This window comes from Rhinoderma darwinii, chromosome 1 (assembly GCF_050947455.1).
Source record: "Rhinoderma darwinii isolate aRhiDar2 chromosome 1, aRhiDar2.hap1, whole genome shotgun sequence".
Classification (NCBI taxonomy): Eukaryota; Metazoa; Chordata; class Amphibia; order Anura; family Rhinodermatidae; genus Rhinoderma; species Rhinoderma darwinii.
In genome coordinates, this window is record NC_134687.1 from 652592127 (window position 1) to 652610074 (window position 17948).

Sequence of the window (17948 nt, forward strand, 5' to 3'; positions counted from 1 at the left end):
ATGTGAGGAGTACATCAGGATATATGTAATATGTGAGGAGTACATCAGGGTATATGTAATCTGTGCGGAGTACATCAGGCCATAATAAGAGGGTATAATGGGGTAAATAATACAATTATCCATAGATGTGGGTTACGCTGTGATGAATCCTTTATGCACAGGCCGGTGTCGCACTGATAAATGGTGTCCTTACTTATCCCCCTTTTGGTCCACACGCCTTTTCAGTTTGGGGAATTTTGCTGGGAAAGTGTTGTCCTGGTATAATACGGGCGCCCTCGCTTCCAGCAGATATGTTTGGGCCCTTCTCTTCCTTGTTCCCAAATATTAGAGCCCTGATAATCACCTCCTGAAACAGAAGGAAAGTTCCCCTCGGACCGGCTCATCTGCATATTTTTTCATCCTCGACTAATGGGAGCCATAACTTTTTTATATTTTCATAGACGTAGTGGTATGAGGGCTTTTTATTAAGATAATTGTGGGGTACATGCAACTTTTTAAACATTTTTTATTCCATTTGTTTTCACTGTTCTGTATAATATCCCATTACCTTTATCCTGTGGGTTATTTTTTATTTCATTGATTGCGCAGAGTAAAGGCTTATTTTTGTGGGGTGCGCTGTAGTTTTTATTGGTACATACGACTTTTTGATCACTTTTCATTACATTCTTTTTTAGCGCTAAGGTGACCAAAAAATAGCGATTCTGGCAGTGTCATTTTTTTTACGGTGTTCACCATGCGATTTAAATAATGTTATATTGTAATAATTCAGACTTTTACGGATGCGGTGATACCAATTTTGTTTATTTTTTTACAATACTTTAAAAGGAAAAGTGGGAAAAGTTTATTTTTTGTACACCACTAATTTTTTTGAAACTATTTTAAAACTATTTTTTATGTCCCCTCAGGGGATTTGAACCAGCGATCGTCAGACATACTAATGTATTGAATTATTGTTATTTTTACAGGCTCCTGGTGCCCCTCATAAAATCTGACACTAAGCCTAGTACATGACCGGATCCATAGAACACTTTGTAGAGAACTTCTATGTGCAGTCACAGCTCCCTCAGGTCCTGCACTATGTATAACACATTGTCTGACGTGTTACTGTAATGTAGAACTAAGGAGGAACCCCACCTTACCAAACCTCCCAATTCACTTTCTGAATTCATTATTACTTACCTGTGATAACACCTCCTGGAATTTCCTCCTCCACTTCACTCTTACACGGTTGATCGCCCCTCACCCGCTCTTCTTCGTCCTCCACTTTAATATTAGTGAGATCTTCCCCCTGATTTCACATATGTAACAATTCAGTACAATACAGCAGAGAGTGCGAAAAATCTAACAGATCAACATAAGAAACCACCAAACTCTATGACCGCAGGACCAAAAAGCTCCACACCCCCCTATATAGATCTGGTATACGGCTCAGCTTCATCTACCTGATGATTCTCTGGGACATTGTGATTTTCCTCTGGACAGTCCTGGGAATACAGAGGACTGGGACATCTCTCTGGTGGATTTCTCCTACTGGATCCATCTGTAGGAAAGACACAGTGGCTGTATAGATTGTTTACACATGATGATGAGATGATGGGAGTTGTATCCAGGTGACCTTCATGAGTCTCCCCTCCTTACACTGCTGATCGGCCACTACATCCGTCTCCTCTTCTGCTTCATCTTTAACCTCAACCTTAATATCAATCAGATTTTTTCCCTAATCAAACGAGAAAAATAACTATAGCATGAACTTCCGGTTAATTACTTTATAGCCATAATTTGATGAGACTTTAGCGCATCTACCTGATGATTCTCTGGGACATTGTGATTTTCCTCTGGACAGTCCTGGGAATACAGAGGACTGGGACATCTCTCTGGTGGATTTCTCCTACTGGATCCATCTGTAGGAAACACACAGTGACTGAATACATGACTACTGTATATCTGTCTATATATCAGACACTTCTCTCTACACTTCTATGTTTACTGATCAGAGCCGGAATTACATTGTTGAGATCCTCACTACCGGTGTCGATGTTCCTGCACCTTGTAAGCCGCAGGCCCAAAATGGACCATGGCTTACCATAGCGAATGGTGGGAAACCTTCGGCTCCCTGCTCCGCCATAGTATTTAATTGTATCTGCTCTCTGTGGTCGCGAATAGACTTGAAAGTGGCGGAATTCAAGTGTTCCCTGCTATCAAAGAAAACACACACACACACATATATATATATTTATTTGTTCTAAGTGATTAGACATGTTTTTTTTATTGACTTTTATGAAAACTTTTTTTTCGTTTTTAGGTCTCCTCTATACACAGAAGCTGGATCATTCGCTATCAGCCAAGTCTGTAAGCACATAGGATGACAATAATGAAGATCACATCGAAGTTGATTATTCGGAGATTGTTTTTTCGGAACACATTGTACTTTATGTTAGTGGTACATTTTTCTCCACACATTCTGTGTTACATTGTTAATAAGGTTGAAAAAAACAAAACACAAGTCCATCAAATTCAACCTATAATCCGACCGTGTTGATCCAGATTAAGGCAAAACCCCCATGAGGTGGATGACAATTGTCTCATTAGGGGAAAAGTCCTCCCCGACTCCAAATCTGGAAATCACAATAAATCCCTGGATCACTGTCCAGGGATAACTATAGCACTGACTACCCATAGTCCGTGCTGCCGGGTGGTCATCACTCAAGATTAGTCCTGCTTGTCTCCATGGCTCCCGTATTCCACAACAGCCGCCTGCGCTGTACAATATATTGTGAACTCTAATGCAGAGTTATGAGCAGCCGGCAGCGCAGACTATTGCTGTATTTAGAAGCAAAAATGGAAATACAAGTCATTTAGAAAGACGATTATTGGCAGACTGCAGTTCATTGGGGACACAGACCATAGGTATATGCTGTTGCCACTAGGAGGCTTGGATATATCCTGCCCATAGACACTGAGCTATTTAGTCTCTCCGCAAGCATTAGGAGAAGCAGATACAAGATAAGAGAAGGATGTCAAACACAAGAGCAGAATCCCTCAAACTGACAAGCGTAAATGCAAAAAAACCTTGAAAACAATTGGGTGCGAGCGGTGGACCCCGATGAACTGGACAAGAAAAGTAAGGGGAGTACTCAAAAACTCCTGTTTTCTTGTTTGTTTAATTGAGGGACATAGAACGTACTAGAGCAGGACATGGTCAGTTATTTCACAGATGCCTGCAATACCTTGCGACCCAGAGAAGCGTCTGCAGAGGCGAAGGCATGCACCTGGTAGAACTTGACCAAGGTATGCAGAGAAGACCACGTGGTCGCCTTACACAATTGAAGGGTGTTAACGCAATCATGGGCCAAAATATATTAGACTGAAATTTGTAATGGGTATGTCAACCGATACCCGCCCTCCAGTGATTTATCCAGTTTCCAAATCATAGGTGATGGATATATATATCTGAGAGAAAAGATGACAAGAGACAATGCTTGTATGCTCCAAATCCTTCTCTGCGGTTTATTGATCCAAATAAGTATATAAGTATAATGACAGGAAAGGTGTAGGCTTTGGTTTCAGCCAATCATCTACAATATGATAATGACTCTGATTCAGCCAATGAGAATATTTCAATGCCTTATAATAATTCTTCACCCTCCAAGGTTCCTACAAGTTAATTTGTCTCTACTTCTTATCTCACTAGAGAATGGACTGCAGATAAGATTAAATCATTTAAACAGAGGGCTGAATCCAAGGCTGACCTATGGTAAACAGTCATTGTCCATTCCACCAAGGCTATTTGATCTGCTCCTTACAAGAGTAATAAAACATTCAATTCAAGAACACATAACATAGAATTGCTTCAGGACATCTGCTGACATATTACTTTTTACTTATTAACCTCAAGATGGCTCCTTCAGGCCAAAAGATGGATTCCAACGATCCAAAATGGACGCCTACCATACAAAATGGAGTCCATGCAAAATGTTATCTTTTAAACATATTCTAATCACTTTCACAAAGGGCAAAGGCCTAACGGAACACAGCCCAGGAAGCTACAACCATTCTGGTAGAGTGGGCCGTGACCCAGAAAGAGGAACCTTCCCCCGGATGCAATAAGCCTTGCGAACAATCATTCAAATCCACCGAGCAATGGTGGCCTTAGAGGCCACAAAACCTTTCCTGGAATTGTTTTATGGATCAATTCAGTTCTGAAGAGGCTTTGAGGGTCTGTATATTAGAAACCCCCACAAATTACAGCGTTTTAAAACTGCACCAAAGTATTCAAAACAGCATTTAGGACGTGTGTTAACCCTTTAGCTTTTTCACAGGAATTGTTTTTTTGCAGATATTCAATTATAATCCATGTTTCCTGTAACACAGCAAGTGTCACCAGAGAAACGCAACGCAATATTTATTCCTCCGATTCCACATTTTATAGAAATATCCCACATGTGGCCCTAGTGTTCTATTTACTGAAACAAGGGCCCCAGAAATGAAGGAGAACGTTGTGGATATTGGGGCCTCCTTTTCATTAGGGTGTTTTCTAGGCACCACTGTAGGTTTGCAGAGGCCTTAAAAGGGTTTTCCAGACCCTAAAAATTGATGACCTATCCTGAGGATAGGCCACCAATAGCTGATCGGTCGGGGTCCAACTCCTGATACCCCCACCGATGAGCTGTTTTGATGGGGGTGCAGTGCTTGTATGTTTCTTTTTGGGGGGTGGGGGGGGAATAGAAAAAAACCCAGAAATTCTGCCATCGTTCTATGCGTTATAAATTTACGCCATTATGGCTTTTTTTTTATGTTTTACGACTTTTGCAGAATAAAAACACTTTTGAACTAAATTATTTGTTTTTGCATCGTCGCTTTCCAAGAGCCAGAACTTTTTTCTTTTTCCATCAATGTAGTGATACGAGTGCTTGTTATTTGCGGGATGAGACGTAGTTTTCATTGGTACTTTTTTGGTGTACATGGGACTTCTTGATTAACTTTTATTATGACTTTTTTGTGGGGCGATGGAAAAAAAAATAGCAATTCCGCCATTTTTTTTTTTTTTCACGGCATTCTCCTTGAGGTTTAAATTAAAAGTTAACTTTATTGTGTGGATCATTACGGTCGCAGCGATACCATATATGTGTACTTTTATTTCTTTTTTACACTTTTACTAAATAAAAAGACTTTAATGGAAAAAATGTTGTTGTTTTTTTACAGTAATCTTTATTAGTAATTTTTATTTCACAGTAATTACTTATTTTTTCAGTCCAACAAGAGGACTTCACTGTACGATCTTCAGATCGCAGATATAATGCTTTGGTATACTTAGTATACCAGAGCATTACGGCCGGTCAGTGTAATATGTATATAGCCAGGTCAGGTCTGGGGGCCTTTGGCTACCATGGTACCTCATCGTGGGCCCGCGATCGCATTTGTGGGCCGCCCATGGGTGACAGAGGGAGCTCCCTCCCTCTGTAAACCACAATTGATGCGGTCGCTATTGACTGCAGTATTTAAGGGGTTAAATGGCCGTGATTGACATGGGACACCCGTGGAGAACTTAGACTGGAATGCCGTGAAAAGGCATTTTGGTGGTCACAAAGAGGTGAAACTTTTTTTCGTCTTACTAGGGGACTTGAACATCCAACGTTATGATCACTGGTATAATACTTATATATTGCAGGGTATTACACCCGTCAGCTTTACTCTGACAGACTGACTATTAGACTCCCCCTCCGGTAGGGCCTAACAGGCTTCCGTAGATGGCTGACCTAGAGGACATTGTTAGACCTCCAGTTGCCATAGCAAAGCTAAACAGAAACTAAGCGGCTGAGCGCTTCTGTCGCTTTGTTTTAGCGATTGGTGGGGGTCTCAGTGCTCGGACCCCCACCAATCAAAACTTCTGACTTGTCACTTTCACACGTCAGAAGTTTGTTGAACGTTTGGTTAGACTTTAAGAATTTTTCAGTCTATTTTTTTATTTTAATAAATGTTCTGGGATCAAACATCTTCTATAAAGCGTTTGCTTCGAGCTGCCAGTGACAGCTCTATAGAATGCCGGACAGCAAGCACTGGACATAAGAGAATAGGGGGAGGGGGACCCCATTATGTAATACAGCAGTGTGTAGTGAGCACGCTCCCAGCTCACTCCCTGTACGGAGTGGAGGGGGAGGCAGCCGGTCACTCCCTGGACCACATGTCGATCACACACCGCAGTATGGAGATGTGTATTACCAAGCTGCGGATGTGTATAACCCACATGATGACACAGAAGAGGGTCCCTGACAACAATAGTCTCATCATGTGGGGAAAACACCCCCCCGCCACGGCAATACCTCTGTATACTGCAGTGTAAAGATGTGTACTCCATGCAGTCATGGGGAAACTGGGGACAATAATAACTGGGGTGGACTGTGGCTGTCAGGAGATGCTGGGAGTTGTAGTTTTGCACAGCAGGAGCAACACAGGTTGGAAAACATTGCCCCAGGACATAAAGACGATGTAAGTGCAGAATTAAGTGTCTACCAGGAGAACGTCTCATCCATGTGCAGAAGAGTAGACTCCAGTATTAGATCTCACACTGAACCTGCAGAACATCTTTCCACACGACTGTCATGTCCGCTGTTCCCACATGGTAGAACTTTACACTCATGTAGTAGAAATTATAAGAGCAGCGCTGATCAGTCACTGGTTATATAAGACTCTGTTCACACACACACACAAGTCCATGTCCCACTCATCTGATTGTGGTTAGTAAAAACTCATGTACCTGCTGCAGAAACAACCACATTCAGTTATATGGAAACTTCTACAACAAATCTGTGACCATTCCCTAGTGCAGCACTGCAGCAAAGCGAGGAACGTGTGATCGGAGATCAGGAGTCACATGTCTGTATATACTGCACATGACGAAATAAACACTTCAACAAAAAACGAATATATAAATGATAGATCTACAGAATATCTCACCTTGTGATGTGCGCGGCCGGTAGTCCTCCATCATGACCTCCTCGTACAGATCCTTGTGTCCCTCTAGATACTCCCACTCCTCCATGGAGAGATAGACAGTGACATCCTGACACCTTATAGGAACCTGACACACACAATGATACAGTCATCACCCAGACACCTCCAGTGCTGTTACTGTAGAATTTCCCAGCATTCCCAGCAGTGTCACCTCTCCAGTCAGTAGCTCAGTCATCTTGTAGATCAGTTCTAAGATCTTCTTCTCAGGTATCCGGGAGTGAGGGGGAGGCTCTGTGATGGGGCTCTGACTACTGCTCCATCCTCCTGACTCATGGATGATGGGAGTCGTACAGTCACCCGATGTCTTCTTCACTATTGTGTACTCCTGTGTATGGAGAGAGACACTTAGAGAACTGAACACAGTATTCCCCCCTCAGTAGAAAGAGGGAGATTGTGACCCCGCTATATAGAGCTCTAGTGACACCACATCTGTAATACTGGAGACCTCACCTACAAGACATCGAGAAAATAGAACGAGGCCCAAAACTAAAAAGGAAATAATATCGGGGGGACTAGATGGACCATGTGCTCTCCTCCTGCCATCATCTTCTATGTTTCTAGATAGATGTCATCCTGATCCTCCTGGTTCCTGGTCATTCTCATTGCTCTACAACATTACTATTGCTGCATTGGTGACATGACACATAACTGACCATATTGGTGGCTGATCTTCAGCTTTTCTGCTGGTGGCTTCTTGACGTCACTTGGAAGTCTGGACGCTGTTATACAGGACACTGGATTCTTCCTATTATGTATTGTCCCTTCCCTATGTGTGACTTGTTCTATAATGTAGAAAAGTTTACCTCTCCGCTCAACAGGTAGATGATCTCCAAGGTGAAGTCTAATATTCTTCTGCTCATCTCATTCCTGTCCATCCTTGGTGGGTCATTCAGGAGAAGGAACGTTGTGGAGGAGAAGATGAGAAAACTGGAGGAACTTGAGGATTTAGTACTGCAGACGTCTTTATGAAGAAAGGAGAAGATGGAAATCATACAGGGGACAACATCATGTGTGACATACAGAACCTCACTTATTCATCATTGAGAGAAACATCTTCTCAGAGCCGTCACCACATGGAATAAAGGGGTATTCCCAACACAGACATTTCTCCCCAGGATATGCCAGAAATGTCTGATAGATGCGGCTCCACCTCTGGCCGTGCTCGGCTGTTTCTGGAACTCCTATACAAGTGCATGGAGAGACACAATCTGCTCAGGTCCTTCTGCTATATAATATGCTGCCAACAGATCAGACTGGTGTTCAATGTGACAGATGCCTTTTATGAATTAATACAACCCTAATATAAGTTTTTACAGATATTAGAAGTTACCTCAGAGATCCTCGATCTTCAGAGACATCTAAAATTCTTATTTATTACTGTACTCTCCTATTCCTTGTAGACTGCTATCCGGTAAAACAATTGTACTTCACAGTACCCTGTGACTAGAACTTTGTTCACATCTGCAAGACAGACACCAACCATGGTTCCTGTATGGTCCCGGCAGTGCAGTGTGCATGCACAGGAGGTCCCGGCAGTGCAGTGTGCATGCACGGGAGGTCCCGGCAGTGCAGTGTGCATGCACGGGAGGTCCCGGCAGTGCAGTGTGCATGCACGGGAGGTCCCGGCAGTGCAGTGTGCATGCACGGGAGGTCCCGGCAGTGCAGTGTGCATGCACGGGAGGTCCCGGCAGTGCAGTGTGCATGCACGGGAGGTCCCGGCAGTGCAGTGTGTATGTACGGAAGGTCCCGGCAGTTCAGTGTGCATGTACAGAAGGTCCCGGCAGTCCAGTGTGCATGTACGGGAAGTCCTGGCTGAAGTGTGAGGAAGCAGCATGTATTGCGCTGTGTGTGCAGGATCTCTGCATTATCTTATCACTTAGCAGTCACATCTTACACGCAGACTTCTGTAAAGTGTGACCTGTCCTCCACCTTCTACATTACTCTGTGCTGCTCCTTCTAGACCGGTCCACCACCTTCGACACAGTAGACCAAACCATCCCGATACAAAATGTCTAGTCCCTTGACATCACAGACTTGGCCCTCTCCTGGATCTCCTCATACCTTACCAACCAAAGATTTAGTATCTCCCACTCACACACCACATTCTTGTCCCACCCTCTCTCTGTTAGTGTCCCTCGAGACGGGCAAAAAACATTTGTGACGCCCTGGTTCATAGCTACCACAAACCACCAATGACTAGACCAATCTTTGGAGCAAGTAAACCAAAGTGGGGCTGTCGTCCATGTGGACGTTGCATAGCCTGTCCAAACATCAACACAAGCAATGGATTTGTGGATTCATCTGGTCTAACAACATATAAAATTACTTGGCCAATTAATTGTAACACCAAAGGAGTTGTTTATTATGCATGCAGCCCTTGTCCAAAAATGTACATTGCCCTTACCACAAGACAGCTTAAAGTAAGGAAAAGGGAACATGTAAATGGTATTGAGGCAGCAAGGGGTACTACACCTGAAAAGGTGGAATTCCTTAAAACTCTACCGAGACATTTTTTTCTACATCATCGATGCAATTCCAAAGACCTTCATGTGAAAGGCATCGACCATGTAGAATTGGACCTGAGAGGTGGGTCATTGATGAGGAAATTGTTAAAGCTGGAATCCAGATGGATGTGGAAATTAAAGTCAGTAAAATTCGGGGTTTTGCAGCTTTCCTATAAGGGGTGTTGGGATCTGCCGTGGTGTTGTTTTTAAGTCCCTGAACTAAAGTGTTTAGCAAACTTCATTGTTTAACTTTTACCTATTTTTAGTTTTTTGCAGATTACCAGTAACATACTTATGAGTTTGCCGTGACCTACTCGTTTGATGTTGTTCGAGCCCACAATAAGATTCTCTTAAAAGTTCTGAGCAGCCAGTTTATGGACGAGATTGATGTCTTTGTATTCACTTTATTTTCTCTTGATTGTTAATATGTATTTACAGTACAAATTCTTACATACGTATGTACTTACCCTTGGAATAAATACTAATTATTCATTCACATTTAATTTTCATGCGGTGTAGGGATGCAATATATTTATTGTTTTATATCTACTTGAATTTATTTCTTTTGCCCAACATTTTTTCACACATTCACACGTACACATACTTATGTGTTTATATTAAACACTTTGTCATAATTGTCACTTTCCAAACACATTTTTTGATTTGTTCGCTTATACATTTGTCACACATTATTATTTATCACATCATTATATTATTTCATCTTAATTTCACTCTTTCACACTTTAGTTGGTTTTTTCACTTCTATGTATATGTTTTTCACGTTTTTATAATTGAAATAATTTATAGTAGTGTATTTTAATCACCTTTTATGGTATTTGTTTATTTTTTAACATACATTTAATATTTATGCACATCCAAGAAAAATGATTTTTTTTTGGTTTAGGAATGGCCACATTTAATGGGGGAGCTTTTATGGCTAAGTGGATATGTATTTATGTATATATCTGTATGTATGTTCTCTTATCAATTCATGCACATGTGTATATGAACATATTGCATTGTTATATTGTATTGTGATCACTGCAATATTTTTGTATGTATATGTGTAAGTCAGTATGTAATGCATCTTTATTTGTGTATGGCTATCAATATGTCTTTTGTCTTTTTTCATTTGTTTGGTCTTTAATCTCAATTAATTAATTGCTGCAATAATTTTCTGTATTCGTGTGTATTTATGTATTAGTATTTAAATTTATATCTGTTTGATTAATTCATCACTTGTTATGGCACACCCTCTACATCAGGTGTCTCAAGCACGCGGCCCGCATGCGGCCCCTGGGGCTGTCATCTGCGGGACACAGACCGGCTCTGCTCCGAGACTCTGGAATTCCCTGACATCGCTGTCCACATATGAACAGCGATGTCTGAGGCTTCCCCAGAGCCGGAGTCCTGGGCAGAGCGCTAGTACAGGCTCTGCTCCGGGACTCTGTGGAATTTCCTGACATCGCTGCCCATATATAGACAGTGTGTCAGGGTCTTCCCCAGAGCGGAGCAGAGCGCTGGTGTCGGCTCTGCTCCTGGACTCTGTGGAATTCCCTGACATCGCTGTCTACATATGAACAGTGATGTCTGGGGCTTCCCCAGAGCCAGAGTCCCGAGTAAAGCGCTGGTGTCGGCTCTGCTCCGGGACTCTGTGGAATTCCCTGACATCGCTGCCCATATGTGGACAGTGTGTCAGGGTCTTCCCCAGAGCGGAGTCCCGGGCAGAGCTCTATTATCGGCTCTGCTCCGGGACTCTGGGGAAGCCTCTGACATCGCTGTCCATACATCGACAATGATGTCAGGGGCTTCCCCAGAGCAGGAGTCCCAGTGATGTCAGGAGCCCAGCTGGAGTCCCAGGAAGAGCCTACTAGCGCTCTGCCCGGGACTCCAACTCTGGGGTTGCCCCTGACATCTCTGTCTATATATGGATAGTGATGTCAGGAGCAGAGCTGGAATCCCAGGCAGAGTGCCAGAAGCGGCTCTGCTCCGGGACGCCAGCTCTAGGCAAGCCCCTGACGGCACTGCGGCAGCATCTGCGGAGGGCACACTGCGGCAGCATCTGCGGAGGGCACACTGCGGCAGCATCTGCGGAGGGCACACTGCGGCAGCATCTGCGGAGGGCACACTGCGGCAGCATCTGCGGAGGGCACACTGCGGCAGCATCTGCGGAGGACTCTGCGGCAGCATCTGCATTTAGCGACACTTAAACTGGAAAGCTGGATTGTTGAAATAAGCACGTGGAGAAATATCTCAAATTTTAAACCTATGTTATATTATTATAGTAATATAGTGTTATAGTAGTTCAAATAACTAATTGATTAACAATAATTTTGTATTGTATCAAATTTGAAAGTAATGCGGCCCGTCAACTTCCCATTTTTTCTATATGCGGCCCACTTACCCGGCCGAGTTTGAGACCCCTGCTCTACATTGTGTATATAAAATAGGGCAAAGATAGGGACAGCTACCAGTCACTGTGTCTATTACATCTGTGTAAAATGCTTTCATGGTTTACTTTCACTTTCACTTCTCCTCCTCCGCATAGGCTGCTTGCTCGTTCCCTGCATCTCCCTTTGTTTGTATCTCTGTATCCAGGGCTACAAGGACTGGTGGGACACGTGGCTTATGTCCTTTTCACTTCCGGGTTATGAACTGGATGTTATTCCTGTGTCAGATGCTGCGTCCAGCGCTGCTCATTGAGATTGGTTTGAGCCAATCACAGGTGAGTTTCTCACATGTGATTGGCTCATTGTTATTTAAAAGGCTCATTTTTGACTTTCTGACACCACCCCCAGATGAAGGCTTCCTGCCGAAACATGCGTCGGGTGTGATGCTAGACAGTGCCGCTCTCTAAACATGGGTAAGGTGTTCCACTGCATCGGTAACTGGTAGTTTATACCAACATTGGACTACACTACTTACATTTATTCACTATCCATTGTTTAATTTATTATTAGGCTGCTGTAGATCTGCTACATGCATGGTTCCATTTAGAAGTGGGGGATCGTTACTTCTGACTTTACATAGGAACATGCAGGTTGCATGATGCAATACACTTCATATACATTGCCCACTCTTTCCTGTATGATTCAGCGCCTCTGTTGTGTATCAGTGTCTGGTATCCATCTATACTGTGGTAATCATCTCTGTTTTTAATCTTGTTTGTTGTTATGTATCAATAAATTTATACCGTTTAATATAAATTCGTGGTGTGTCAGATTTAGATTTTTAGGTTTTTGTTTAGTGTCACTCAAGGGTCTCAGTGTCCTGGGACCCTTACTCTTCTCAATCTAAAACTTTGGTGATATTTACCCCCCTGGTCTTGATGTTCCCTCCCTGCTATCTGCAGTGTATAACAGTTATCTCCTCCTTCACCTCCCGCTTCCTTAAGATCAACATGGAGAAAACGGAATCATCTTTACCCCTATTTCACTCACCCCCCCCCCCCCACTTACCAGAACTATCAATCACAGGTAATGGCTCCACACTTTTCCCCGTCTTGTATTGGGATAACCCTTAATTTCAAACAGCACAGCCAATCGCTTCCCACTTCTTGCTGCCTCCACCTCATAAACCCTCTAGAATTCAGTCTTTCCTCACCCTCAAAAATGCTAGGACATATGCCCTCATCATCTACCATCTAGACTACTCCACCATCCTCCTCTGTGGCTTCCCATCTAACACTATTACACCCTCCTACCCATTCTCAACTCTGCTGCAGGGGTAAATCTACCTCTCCCCTCATCCCACCACTGCGGTCACTGGCTACACATTGCCTGCTATATGAAGTTAAAAATGACATGCAAGGCTGTCAACATCTTGTCCCCTCCATACATCTCAGCCCTAATCTCCCGATACCTCCCCACACGTAATCTCCAGTCTACAACCTGTCCCCTCCATAGATCTCTGCCGTAATCTCCTGTCCTCACGAGACCTTCTTTGCTCTCCTTTTATCGGTTCCTCACATCGTCTAGAAGATTTTTCACGTGCGTCCCCCATACTCTGGACCTCTTCCAACCAACACATCCCATCTCTCCCACCATCCAAACGTTCACTAGTAACCTGAACACCCCATGCTCAGAAAAGCTTACACCCTGTAATATCCCGTCTGCCACTACTCCACCGAATGACCAGCTTTTACCCTCACCTACGGTCTCCTCCTCTCGTAGAGTGCAGTCTACGCGGGCAGGGTCTCTCCTTCTCTCGTAGAGTGCAGTCTACGCGGGCAGGGTCTCTCCTTCTCTCGTAGAGTGCAGTCTACGCGGGCAGGGTCTCTCCTTCTCTCGTAGAGTGCAGTCTACGCGGGCAGGGTCTCTCCTGCTCTTGTAGAGTGCAGTCTACGCGGGCAGGGTCTCTTCTCTTATAAAGTGTATTCTACGCAGGCAGGGTCTCTCTCCTTCTGGACCAGCCAATCATTCATTAATGTTTATTGTCATGTTTTGTACTTAACCCCTTGGAAACGCAGAAAATTTTCATTTTTCCTCCCTCCTTCCAAAAGCCAGAACTTTTTTATTTTCCAGTGACACAGCCGTATGAGAACATGTCTTGTGTGAGACATGATGTCATTTTTAAAGGGGGGGTCTGACACATGGACCGATCAGCTGCCGGATGTTTTGAACGTTATGAACTAGTTGAAGCCAGAAGCAAATGTCTCCGTCCACTAAACAGCGGCCGTTCTACAGAACTGCAGCTCTGCTCCTATTCACTGTAAGGCTTTATTCAGACGAACATGAAAAACGTCCGTGCAACGCGCGTGATTTGCACGCGCGTTGCACGGACCTATATGTGTCTATGGGGCCGTGCTGACATGTTCGTGATTTTTGCTCAGCGTGAGTCTGCTGAAAAAAAGTCACGACATGTCCGTTCTTTGGGCGTTTTGCACGCATCACGCACCCATTGAAAACAGAAGCACTTCCATGCGAACTGCGTGATTCGCGCAAGAGCTGGCAAAAGGATGAATGTAAACAGAAAAGCACCACGTGCTTTTCTGTTTACAAACATCCAAACGGAGTGTCTTTGAGAAGAGCGAACCCGGACAACCGAACCGAACTCGTTTTGGCCGAACCCGGCAAAAAAATATCCGGTATGCGACGTCAGGAGATAGTCACTGTCCAGGGTGCTGAAAGAGTTAAACTGTTTCAGCACCCTGGACAGTGACTTCCGATCACAATATACAGGTTAAAAAACCTGACTTACCGATAACTCCCGGCTTCTTCCACCAGTCTGACCTCCCGGGATGACAATTCAGTCCAAGTGACAGCTGCAGCCAAGCACAGGCTGCAGCGGTCACATGGACTGCCACGTCATCCAGGGAGGTGGGGCCAGATGTCAAGAGAGGCGCGTCACCAAGGGCGCGTCACCAAGGCAACGGCCGGGAAGTTCTCGGTAAGTACGAACCTCTTTTTTTTTTTTAACAGGTTGCTAAATATGGTGATCGGAATTCACTGTCGAGGGTGCTGAAAGAGTTACTGCCGATCAGTTAACTCTTTCAGCACCCTGGACAGTGACTGACGTCGGCTAGAATCATCTCTATGATGGCGGATGCGCGAAAATCACGCAGCCGCGCATCATACACGGATGACACATGGAGCTGGCAAGTGATTTTTGCGCGTGCAAAACGCCGCGTTTTTGCGTCCCCAAAAACGCCACGTTCGTGTGAATCCAGCCTAAGGCTGGGTTCACACGAGCACATTAACGTCCGTAATGGACGGACGTATTTCGGCCGGAAGTCCCGGACCGAACTCCTAGCTATGTACATCATAGTTATGTACGATGCTAGGAGTCCCTGCCTCTCTGCAGGACAACTGTCCCATACTGTAATCATGTTTTCAGTACGGGACAGTAGTTCCACGGAGAGGCAGTGACTCCTAGCGTCGTACATAACTACGATGCTAGGAGCCCGGCTCCCTGCACTGAGTTCGGTCCGGGACTTCCGGCCGAAATACGTCCGTCCATTACGGACGTTAATGTGCTCGTGTGAACCCAGCCTAAGGGTACGTTCACACGGCCTATTTTCGGGATGTAAACGCCCAAAAAAATCGAAGCAGAACGCCTCTAAACATCTGCCCATTGATTTCAATGGAAAAAACTGCGTCCTGTTCCGATGGACCGTTTTTTACGCGAAAAAGAAGTGCAGAACACATCTTGGGACGTTTCTGGAGCTGTTTTTCATAACACTATTGAAAAAAGCTCCAAAAACGTCCGTAAAAAACGCAGCGAAAATTGCGAGTGGTTAAAAAAAACGTCTGAATATCCAGAGCGGTTTTCCCTTATAAACAGCTCCGTATTTTGAGACGTTTTTGACTCTGCATGTGAACATAACCTAACACTGCAGCTCGGCCGCTATTCCGTGACCGGAGCATCTACTTTCCGCATGGACGTCGGGTGCCCGGAGGCAGCCGGAGCAGCTGATCAGTGCGGGGTCCGGGTGTCAGACCCCCACAGATCATATACTGATGACCTATCCGGTGGACGTCATCAGTTGTCCGATCGTGGAAACCCCTATTATTTTTAGGGTTTCGTTTTGCGACGTTCACCATGCCGTAAAAATGACTTGTTACCTTTATTCTCCGGGTCAATACGATTACGACGACACCAAATGTATATTTTTATCTTCTCCAAGGAAAGAACGAGTTGTTCAAAAAACAAAATGGTTTTGCGTCGCCGTATTGTGAGACAGAAGGTTTTATATTTCCTATGATTGTGCAGTGTGGGGGGTTTTATGTTTCCGGTGATTGCGCGGTGTGAGGGGTTTATATTTCCGGTGATTGCACGGTGTGGGGTGTTTTATATTTCCAGTAATTGCTCGGTGTGGGGGGTTTATATTTCCGGTGATTGCGTGGTGTGAGAGGTTTTATATTTCCGGTGATTGCGCGGTGTGAGGGGTTTATATTTCCGGTGATTGCGCGGTGTGAGGGGTTTTATATTTCCGGTGATTGCGCGGTGTGAGGGGTTTTATATTTCCGGTGATTGCGCGGTGTGAGGGGTTTTATATTTCCGGTGATTGCGCAGTGTGCAGGGTTTTATATTTCCGGTGATTGCGCGGTGTGAGGGGTTTATATTTCCGGTGATTGCACGGTGTGAGGGGTTTTATATTTCCGGTGATTGCGCGGTGTGAGGGGGTTTATATTTCCGGTGATTGCGCGGTGTGAGGGGTTTTATATTTCAGGTGATTGCGCGGTGTGAGGGGTTTTATATTTCCGGTGATTGCGCGGTGTGAGGGGTTTTATATTTCCGGTGATTGCGCAGTGTGCAGGGTTTTATATTTCCGGTGATTGCGCGGTGTGAGGGGTTTATATTTCCGGTGATTGCACGGTGTGAGGGGTTTTATATTTCCGGTGATTGCGCGGTGTGAGGGGGTTTATATTTCCGGTGATTGCGCGGTGTGAGGGGTTTTATATTTCAGGTGATTGCGCGGTGTGAGGGGTTTATATTTCCGGTGATTGCGCGGTGTGAGGGGGTTTATATTTCCGGTGATTGCGCGGTGTGGGGGGGGTTTTATATTTCCGGTGATTGCGCGGTGTGGGGGGTTTATATTTCCGGTGATTGCGCGGTGTGAGGGGGTTTATATTTCCTGTGATTGCGCGGTGTGAGGGGTTTATATTTCCGGTGATTGCGCGGTGTGAGGGGTTTATATTTCCGGTGATTGCGCGGTGTGAGGGGTTTTATATTTCCCGTGATTGCGCGGTGTGGGGGGTTTTATATCTCCGGTGATTGCGCGGTGTGAGGGGTTTATATTTCCGGTGATTGCGCGGTGTGAGGGGTTTTATATCTCCGGTGATTGCGCGGTGTGAGGGGTTTATATTTCCGGTGATTGCGCGGTGTGAGGGGTTTTATGTTTCCGGTGATTGCGCGGTGTGAGGGGTTTATATTTCCGGTGATTGCACGGTGTGGGGTGTTTTATATTTCCAGTAATTGCTCGGTGTGGGGGGTTTATATTTCCGGTGATTGCGTGGTGTGAGAGGTTTTATATTTCCGGTGATTGCGCGGTGTGAGGGGTTTATATTTCCGGTGATTGCGCGGTGTGAGGGGTTTTATATTTCCGGTGATTGCGCGGTGTGGGGGGTTTTATATTTCCGCTGATTGCGCAGTGTGAGGGGTTTTATATTTCCGGTGATTGCGCAGTGTGCAGGGTTTTATATTTCCGGTGATTGCGCGGTGTGAGGGGTTTATATTTCCGGTGATTGCACGGTGTGAGGGGTTTTATATTTCCGGTGATTGCGCGGTGTGAGGGGGTTTATATTTCCGGTGATTGCGCGGTGTGAGGGGTTTTATATTTCAGGTGATTGCGCGGTGTGAGGGGTTTATATTTCCGGTGATTGCGCGGTGTGAGGGGGTTTATATTTCCGGTGATTGCGCGGTGTGGGGGGGGGTTTATATTTCCGGTGATTGCGCGGTGTGGGGGGTTTATATTTCCGGTGATTGCGCGGT

The 17948-nt window shown here is 44.8% G+C and overlaps 1 protein-coding gene and 1 pseudogene across 2 annotated transcripts in view; one reads left to right on the forward strand and one right to left on the reverse strand.

The window, feature by feature from the left end:
* Positions 1–17948, forward strand: part of LOC142700497 (uncharacterized) — a 330989-nt pseudogene that overhangs the window by 248572 nt on the left and 64469 nt on the right.
* LOC142661124 (uncharacterized) overlaps positions 1–17948 on the reverse strand; it is a 161198-nt gene that overhangs the window by 139521 nt on the left and 3729 nt on the right. The window contains exons 2-8 of one of the 2 annotated variants that reach the window (XM_075838517.1): positions 7815–7972; positions 7163–7336; positions 6955–7078; positions 1804–1901; positions 1639–1717; positions 1443–1540; positions 1180–1288 (exon numbers count right to left, since the gene is read on the reverse strand). In XM_075838517.1, coding sequence (XP_075694632.1) covers positions 1180–1288; positions 1443–1540; positions 1639–1717; positions 1804–1901; positions 6955–7078; positions 7163–7336; positions 7815–7886 — 754 coding nt within the window. In that variant the 5' untranslated portion in view covers positions 7887–7972. The remainder of the gene's footprint in view (positions 1–1179; positions 1289–1442; positions 1541–1638; positions 1718–1803; positions 1902–6954; positions 7079–7162; positions 7337–7814; positions 7973–17948) is intronic. The other variant, XM_075838439.1, reaches the window with a different exon arrangement.